The sequence below is a fragment of the Urtica dioica genome, chromosome 6 (assembly GCF_054948205.1).
Source record: "Urtica dioica subsp. dioica isolate 48M chromosome 6, U.dioica_male_clone48M_v1_H2, whole genome shotgun sequence".
In the NCBI taxonomy this organism is placed as follows: Eukaryota; Viridiplantae; Streptophyta; class Magnoliopsida; order Rosales; family Urticaceae; genus Urtica; species Urtica dioica.
Window position 1 is genome coordinate 44,455,996 of NC_142761.1, and position 10,029 is coordinate 44,466,024.

At 33.8% G+C, this 10,029-nt stretch overlaps 1 protein-coding gene across 1 annotated transcript; it reads right to left on the bottom strand.

Moving 5' to 3' along the window:
- Positions 1-29: 29 nt before the first annotated feature.
- Positions 30-3,582, bottom strand: LOC149394533 (solute carrier family 35 protein (DUF914)). The gene is made up of 11 exons (XM_089616446.1): positions 3,249-3,582; positions 3,046-3,140; positions 2,882-2,939; positions 2,108-2,302; positions 1,940-2,016; positions 1,328-1,410; positions 1,165-1,216; positions 881-949; positions 703-789; positions 553-614; positions 30-325 (listed from the first exon to the last, which is right to left on the bottom strand). The coding sequence occupies exons 1-11, from the start codon at positions 3,364-3,366 to the stop codon at positions 151-153; spliced, it is 1,071 nt and encodes a 356-aa protein (XP_089472572.1). The 5' UTR covers positions 3,367-3,582; the 3' UTR covers positions 30-150.
- Between the last annotated feature and the right edge of the window lie 6,447 nt (positions 3,583-10,029).

Sequence of the window (10,029 nt, forward strand, 5' to 3'; positions counted from 1 at the left end):
ATTATTTCTAGGGTCCATTTTTAAACCCCGAAAAAATGCGAGTCAAAAGCTATGTTTTTTTTTTTTTAGAAGATACCATCATTGCACTATAATGCCTCTAATCGCATGTGTATAAATATAATTATTTGTTCATGCCTAAAATACAAGAAATCATAGCTTCAATTGCAAATCTTTCCCTGTGCTCTTGGCATTGGTTATTTCGGCGTGTGTACCGCTACTACTCGAAGCACCGGCGACTCCGGAACCGGCTTCCTCGTCGAAACGCCTGCTTCGCTCGACCTCTTCGTCTGCCACGTCAGCACGGCGACTTTCGTCCTTCTCACCCCTGCCGGTCAAAATCACTCCAAAATTTAAGTTGAAAATAATAATTTAGACTGATTTCTAAGCCTAATTTAATCATTACCCGGAAAGATTTTTTTTTTTTTTTTTTTTTAACATTTACTATATTTAGTCAACACCTGAAACAGGAATTTTTGCTTCAAGTTTTAACCAAAACAACACCCCGAGTCTGATATAGCGATTTGAAAAATAAATAAATAAATCATTGGGTACCCGGAATAGATGACTAGGCCGATGGCAACAGCAGCGAATGCGACGTAATACATCCAATCGACCTATAAAAAAATATTTAAGTAATTTTAAGTTTTTTTTTTCTTTGTTATAATGGTGCCATAAAAATCCGAGCATTAAAAGGTCACCGACCTTTTCACGGTATGCAAAGATGCGAATCACGACGGCCCACATGTCTGATGTTAGCAATGAGAGGTTGAACATCGTTGACCCGTTCATCTGAAAGTCAACTCACAAATTAACATCGAGGCCGAAAAAAAAAAAAAAAAAAAGGCGTAATATCAACTGATCTCGGATTTTAAAGCCATACCTTCAGCAAGATTGGAACCAAAGAGTAGAACAGAAACATAGAAACCGAGAATCCAACAAACGGAAGAGTCTGAAAAAAAAAAAAAAAAAAAGCACGAAAATATTTTAGAAAAAAAAGTTTTATCATGTATGTCTCCGGTAAAAATAAATTCGAAATTTGAAAACGTCATTTCTCTAGTAAAAAATAAATTTTGACCGGACTACTTTCTTCATAAATTTATAGTTACGTAGATAAAGATCAAATCACTAGAAAATCAATACTAAAACGCGAGACGAGAGACTTACTGCACCGGCGGACCAATGAATAGCTTTGAGGTTTTCTCGCTCCAACAAGCTTCTGTGAAACTCTTTCTTAAGGGCTTCAACAAAGAGTATATATGTTTTCAAAATATTAAAGAATGGAATATTGTATTTTAATAACCCCTCGCCGTATTTGAAGAAAGGATACACTTGAACGGCGCTGATAATCGCACCAAAGAGGCCGAGCATTGACATTAGCTCTACACGGTCCGCCGCGTTCACAAGAAACTCCTGCAAATTATGATGTAATTACAGAAATGCCATTCTAGAAGTAAATATACAAGAGAGATTCAAATACAGAAAGAAAAAAAAAAAAGAAAAAAATTAGCCCAAAAAGAGAACATTCACTCGGCTGCATCGGCAGAAAATTATAGGGCCGGTTTGGCATTGTTTTCTGTTTCTTATTTTATAACTTATATACGAAACATGTTTCGAAACTTATTTTATTTTATTCCTTTAACATCTATAACTATGATATGTATAGGGGACAAAAAAACTTGATACAAACTATGATATAATTACAGAAATGCTGAGATTCAGACACAGAAAAAGAAAACAATTAGCCAAAAGGAAAAAAAATAAAAAATCAGTTAGCGTTACACAATATTTGATCCGCTACCTCGACAGAGACATGCTTTTAGTGTTGTTCGTTCAACGATTGTTTTCACACACGTTTGTAACGAAAAGTATCATGACATTTTTTTCAGTTTTTTTCTAAAACATGTATAAAATTTTGAAATTAATTTTTTTCAAAAATTACCTCGCTGACATTACTGACAGCGTAAAGAGTAGCGCCGGCAATAACTAATATATCGCCTTTACGAGGGTTGCTACCACCTGAAAACTCAAACCATACCACTCTCAATAAAAATTAAAATAAAATAAATTATCAAATTTACATGAATAAATAAATAAATTAAATTATGACCTGATCTTTCGCCGGCGTGAACGTCTGAGAACACGACAACAACGAGGCCAGCGATACACACAATCACACCGGCAATCTTTCTGAATCGATACTTGGTTTTGAGGAAAACCCATGTCAGAATCATAACGCACGGAATAGCCCAACAATCCAAAAGCATCACGCTCGTGATCGACGTGTATTGATACGCCTTCACAACTGTGCAAACACCCAATCAGATCACAACAATTTCCAACACTATTGCAGACACAAATAATACAAAATTAACTGATTAGCAAAACAGTCAAAGTTTCAAGTTTTCAGCAAAATAACCAAAGCTACACGCTGTCAAAAAGTTTTTTGACATCGATTAAATTTTTTGACGATTTATATAAGCAATTTATCATTGTGATCACGGAATCGCCCAACAATCCAAAAGCATCACGCTCGTGATCGACGTGTATTGATACGCCTTCACAACTGTGCAACACCGAATCAGATCACAACAATTTCCAACACTATTGCAGACACAAATAATACAAAATTAACTGATTAGCAAAATAGTCAAAGTTTCAAGTTTTCAGCAAATCAAAAAGTTTTTTGGCATTGATTAAATTTTTTGACGATTTATATAAGCAATTTATCATAGGATCAACAAAACTATATTGAAACATGATACTCTTACATTATGGCTAATTCACTAGTGTACTTTGACTATTTTGTAAATTTTTAAATTTCAATTAGCTATTTAGCTAAAACAGCCAATACATATATATGGGTATGGATATACATACTGACCAAGAAAATTGGCCTCAACGTCTACAAATCCCAGAATTACATAGTAATACCATCTCGCCTGCAATAACGGAATGAAAAACAATAAAAAGAAAAACATAAAAGGAAGTGATTGTTTATATTTCTTCAGCTACATAGAAAACAATTTAAAGTCGAACAAAACAGACCTTGAGAGGTTTTTTTCGGTAAAGCATAATGCTTCCATAAACAATGGCCAAAAGCACATAGTTCAGAAATGACTGAGAAGTTGGAGCATTAATTCCTACACACACACACAATGAGCAGAGAGCTATAAAATAAATAAATAAATAAAAAGCATAATGTTTAATTCCTCATTCGAAAGAGAGGATTGGGAAAAAGACAATAATACCCTTTTTGGAGAGCTCGGAAGAAGTAAAGCCAGTGGAAGTGATCAAAAGCGATAGAAACTGTCCCAAGGCAAGACCAATCAGAGTCTTCTTCGTCCAAAACTCCTTAAAGCTCTTCATATTCTTTGGGAAAAAAAAAAAAATTGGCTTTGTTTTAGCTCAGTTCAGAAAAGTTACTCTGAATTATGCCAACGAACGAGAATAAAGGAAAAGAGTAAAAGGAAAATCGAAACGAACGAATGGCTGAGCGGAGTTTATGTAAAAATAGTTGAAGAAGATTCGAAACTGCTTTTGTTTTTGTTTATTCTTGTTTTTGTTTTTGGCGTAGAAAATCGCTCTTTTTATTTAGGGCAAAAATAAACAATGTGATTCAATGATTGTGTTTTAAATATAAAGTATACGATCGAATCCCCTGTGACCTCACGCATTTTTAAATAATGGAGCCTCGTAAAAAGTCAATGTTAAGAACAAAATTATAAATTTTAGCTATAATTATAGAGATTGTAATGCAATCATAAACAATCCGTCATTTGTCATTAACGTGTCAAATTCTATTAGGTCATATGGTTATTTTTGTCTAAAGATCAAACATAAATACCATTAAATATTTATTTGGGTATCTTCTCTAAATATTCCATTTAAATTTAATAAAATAGTCAAACTTTAAATAAAATTAATAAATACTTCAACCAAGTGTAAATAAAATGTATCCACATATTATTACTATTTTACTTAAAAACTTAGAACTTTAACTATTTTTATGATTAATTGTTTTGTTTTACAAATTTATTTAATTAATGTGGTCACTTTAAAGGAGTACTAAGGGTAACTTCTTCATAATATATATATATATATATATATATATATATATATAAATCAAAAGGTAAGGGATGTTAGTCTAATATGATGATTATCCTCTTATGAAGGCAACATTTTGCTTTCCTATCTATATCATAAAAATAAAACTAAGTGATCCTAAAGATAAAAGCAAGACCCAAAAAAAAAAATTACAATCACTAATTCCATATGCTTAGCCGCTTAGGGTATTGATCTTCCTTTTACTAAACATTTAAAATATCGAACTGAATATGCAAAATTAAATAAATAAAAATAATTTAAATTTATTTGAACAAATTTTTATTTCAAAACATGTGCAATGATATGTACAAACATGAAAAGTAATTAATGGTAATAAAGTTTTTATTCATGAACAAAAATTAAAATACCATTGAGATATCCTGGTATCTTGTCGGTATTTTGAGATCTCTCAAGTGTCGATAAAATATTAGCTATAAACCGTTTCGTTTATAAAATTCGGTCATGCAAGAATGTTTGACTATGATGTCTCTAACCAAGTGGTTGGTTGCTGAGGCAAGTGAACAAATTCCTGGATACTATATCGTGTACATACATAGCCTACAAATTAATTAGTGCAAAAGTAAGATCATTGACATTTAATCAAATATATACTAATTAAAGTTGGTAAGCATTGTGTAACATGTGGGTCCCACGTAATGATATACGAGTACGACAACAAAATAAGATTGAGGTTGAGGCTTAATTTTATTAATTTGGAAAGGTTTTTTTTTTTCTTGATTCTCTTTGTCTATGGTTTTGATAGTGGTAAGGGAATAGGGACAATTGAAAAGTTTACATCCCAATTGTGGAACTCCAAAACGAAAAGGACTTGACGTGCTTTTTTCCCAATTGTGATCCGTTGGTGGTTGAGTGGAGTGTAGAACTAGGATTTTTATTTTTATTTTTTTTAGATAGGAAAAAAAAATTATTTTTTTTTTGGTGGAAAGAGAATTTTCATGTAACAATGTACGCTAATACACTAATTAAAAAAATATTTTAAAGATGCCATGACTTTAGAGTTCATAATGACGGAGTTTGGGCTAATGAAATACTTCTTTAGTCTTGAGGTTACGCAATGAAATTCTGAAATATTTGTGTCACTAGAGTCATTTACATAGGCGATGTGCCAAATAATAAGATGGAGGAGATCGCGTGGATGCAAGCGAGTATAGAGTATGGATGGGGAGTCTATGTGTCGAAATTAGTTAATTAATTAACGTGTATCTGAGGTTGTTAACTAGTCTTTAGATATTAGTTATGCTTTTCCTAAAGTCTATGAGTTGTTACGTGTGATGTAAGCTATTATCCTCCTAGTTTGTTACTAGTTTATTTCCGAGTATTTAGTAGTTGTTGTTAGCTCAATTATTGTATGAATACGTTTTGATTCAGTAATGAAAGATTAGACCTTCCCATTTTCCTTCTTTCTCTGGTTTCATTGTCTTCATGGTATCAGAGCTTAAATGACGAAGTACGGAAACCAAATGCAAGGTCTCAAAATATTTGCACGCGATATTCTACTCGGAAGCAAATGAATACAAGTGATTGTTGTAGAGACGTAGATGATCATACTAGTGTACCGATATATGTGTTTTAAGTGGGAGAGACGGCTTTCACATGGCTCCATAAAACAACCAATATTAACATTGTCAACATGTGAGGCAGAGTATGTCGTAGGGTGGTGTGTGTGCCACGCAACATGGACACAAAATTTACTAGGAAAGCTATAACTCCAAGATAAATAAACTAAGATACGAGTCGAGAATAAATTAGTGATTGAGTTGGCAGAGAATTCGGTGACCCATGAGAAGAGGGAGTATATAAATGTTTGTTTTCATCTTATTCGGGAATATGTGACGGAAAATATAATAATGTGCAAAGGAGTCGCTCTTATTCGAGTAAAATGATCACTAAACATGTTCAAACGAGCAAAGTAATTTACAAATAATTATTACACACAGGGGTGGACCCAGGTGGAAGGCTCAAGTGGTCTGGGCCCCCGTAAGACAAAAAAATTCGGGCTAAAAAAAAAAAAAAAAAAAAAAAATCAGCCTAAACTGAATTTTGGAAAGATAAACAAACAGTTTAGATGGAAATAAGCATACCTTCTGGATCTGCTGTTTCTTTTAGGTGGTTGGCATAGTCAAGTTTTCATTCCATTCATCTCGTCAAAACAAGAGAATTAGTATCAGCGGTGAAAAATAATAAAATAAGAAAAATAATAAGCACTTTAATTAAGAAATCAATTTAAAGCCATCATTTTTTTTTTCCCAAATGCTGGTTCCACGTTGTCCTGGCAGCCTTAAAATACACATTGAAATGGGAATCAGAATCCACACAAAATAACTGTATACCTAAGAACAACCATTTCAACGAGTAACCAAAATTTGGAGAAATTGTTTTGAAAACGAAACTAAAAAAATCGAAATTTAAAACAAAAAAACTAGATAAAAAGAGTGGCGATTAGGTCTGCCTTACCGGAGTTAAAAGTTGAGCAGTCATAACGATCTTTGATAGATTCAAAGACCGAGCAACAATCACCATGTCACAGATCTGACTGCAAAATGTATGTAAGAAAACTACTTATGGTGTGTCATTACTGTATAAACTAAGCGCTGAATATTACCTTAATCTCTACCACAACATGTACGCGTGGCGCTTCGGGCAAGTGGGTCTTCGTACGAGGTACGCAATGCCATATATTTGCGATCGGCGCTTGAATAAGCGTCTCATCTTCCATCGCACCAATCTCCTGCAAAACAACCAACTAGTTTGTATGATGAAAACATGATAGTTTGTATTAAGATTACGCATAGACAATTGTTAATGAAGATGGAAAAAGAAAAACAAACAGTTTAAACTTTAAATGAAATAAGCATACCTTCTGATTCGAGATTCCATTCATTTGACAACTAGGTCAGTTTGAGATTGAGCGAAAGAGGTTGTGTCTTGATCGTCCGCGAGAACCATTCGATCACGATCTGATCCCAAAATGTTTCTTCGCCTCAACGACGGACCGGGGGAACAACAAGGCACTCGTCGAAGGAGCGTGGGCTTTGTGCCATTGCTGAAGAGAAGAAAATATAATCATAGATAAGAAGTGTATTTATAGCAGTATAGACCACAACACTCGATTGTGGTTCATTCTTGATTGTAAATTGTCATAAATTATGATCAATCAAATACAAGATTAACATTCTTGATCATTAAAGCCTGCTAGTTTCAAAGAGCACGATACGCAGTTTCTGATCTGATTAAAGTCTTTGTCCAATAATTAAATGAACGAGTGAATCGAGATTATTAAACATGGATTAAGGAGTAATTATCCAAACCCACGAAACCACCAGATATTTCACATAAAAACATGTACCTCTTCCGCGAGAAATATTTGTCGACCGCGGCCTCGGCAAGTCCTCGACGTTCATGAACTTTCACTCCATACGCCTCGTCAAAACAAGAAATTAAAAACAACTATGAGAAAGTAATAAAATACGAAGAAACCATAAGCCATTTGATCAAGAATTCGATTTAAAGCCATCATTATTTTTTTTTCTTTTCCCAAATACTGGTTCCATGTTGTTCTGGCAGCCCTTAAAATACACAGTGGAATGGGAATCAGATTCCACAAAAAAAACTGTATACCTAAGAACAACCATTTCAACGAGCAACCAAAATTTGGGAAAATTCTTTTGAAAACGAAACTGAAAATCTGAATTTGAAACAAACAAAATAAAAAACTTGATAAAAGATTGCCGATTAGGTCAGCCTCATCGGAATTAAAAGTTAAAACATTCAAATTAACCCTGACCAACGCTGTTTGTTGGCGCTTAAACCGAAACGATCTTGAAAGAGAGAGAAAGAGAGCTGACCTTCGATTAGTCCGTCGGCGCTTTTACTCGAACGATCGGTAGAGAGAGATAAACCTTCAAACCCTAACCAAGTTCAGGATTTCTTTTTCAATAACCAAACGATCTTTAGAGAGAGAGAGATGACCTTCGATTACTCCGTCGGCGGTTTTATCAGAAGGATCGGAAGTGAGAGAGCCTTCAAACCCTAACGCGAGGGAAATGAGTTATGTTTCGCTCTCAAACTCTTTCCCAACGGTACATTTTCCGATTTCTCACTAGTCGCTCACGCAAATCCTCTTTCTCTATCTCTCTCTCTCTCTCTCTCTTCCTACTTTCCTTTTTCTGATTTCCCTTTCTTTGGCGCTTAGCAATTCATTTTGGCGCTTAAACTCCCCAGCAAAGTCTTCTTTGGGCCTCGTCTTTGGGCCCATTAGTCAAAACAAAGCAAACAGGCTATCACTAGCCCTCTTCACACCTCTAAACTTTCTTTTATATGAAAATTAATTTAGCATCTTTAAATAACCTCAACTATCTAAATTGTTATGTATTTTTAAAAGGATGATATCGCTAAATAACCAATTATGAATTTGTAAAATAGTTAATTTTTTTCTTAATTTAGTGAAATAGCCAAAATGTACGCTAATCTTATTTCAAAAAAAAAAATTGACCTCAAGATTGATTTTTTTTTAAATAATAAACTGTTAATAGTAATCGTCATAAAATTTAATCTTGGCTGTCAAACAAAATTTGAAAACGTAAATTTAGCTACTTTGTTAAAAAGTTGAAACTTTTGCTATTTCTGTATTCAATAAGGAATTTTTCCTTTTAAAAATCTCATTGATATTAGGAATTTTTTCTATTTTTTTGTTAGCTTATTCATTTTTCGTAGAATCATCGGACAGGTTCTTAAATGCTATTTCTCTACATTAATGTGTTTTTTTAATTATCAAAGAATGACATAGTTATTTTGCATGATCAACACATATTTAACCTTAGGTACTAACTTTGTAGGAGAAGAGAGTAAGTCGGAGCATAGATGGCACCGGAAAAGGTTAACATCAGAGAAGTCAGGCGAAGCGATCGGAAGCTTCACACACGACAAATCATTTTTGCATCAAGAGCTCTATGTAGCAGATCTTGATGAACTTATTGGTGGCCCTGTCGACGTGGAATTCTGAATCATTGGCTCTTTGTAGTACCAAATTTTTAATGGCTATATAAAAAAAAAAATACATTTTTAAGGAATATCTTAAAGTATTGAAACAGTATGAGGTGAGTTAGAAATCTCTCGCTTAGGTGTGTTAGAAATCTCTCGCTTAGGTGACAAACGACAAGACGCTGAGTTTCGTCCTTACAACTCAGTCACGTCGTTTTGATGCCAAGCGATTGTGACCCTTTGATCACGTGCACTTCAGATGGTCAGGATTAAATGTTGATTTGGGTATATATATAGTGAAGATCGAAGTCAAAGCGATACTGATTCTCGGGGGGATTAGGTTAGATCGACTTGGTTGAGAGTTGGTCCTTGTCTAGATCGTTGTAATTCTCATATACAGAGTCTTCATTGTATGTGATCTGTATTTTTGTGAGGTAAAAAAAAAAGCCAAAACCTGATACTAATCACCGAGTTTTCCGTCGAAGCTCAACGTGCAATAGGTGTGTTTTGCACCGAAGCACGAGAAAAATCATTTGTGTCTTTTCTATTTATTGCACAAATTCGATCCCATTGATTGTTTGGCCATCGTAGTTTTTAAGGTGTGTGTTCGATCCCATTCTTAACAAAGTGTTTTGTAAAGGTTAAAGTTAACCTTAACCTTCTATCAACGGTTAAAGTTAAACACGGTTAACCTTAATCCCTCCTTCAAATATGATCAATTCAAAATTGATAATTTTTAAATCTAACAGTGAAAGTTATATAACTTTATGTGACCAATTAAGTAAGTAAAGTTTTTTAAAATAGGTATGAACAAATCCATACTTTGTAATTATAAAACCCTTGATATAGTTTAATTCCACATGCATGTACCTAATAAACACAAGATCTCCGCTATAAAATATAAGTATGCATAATTTATTACTT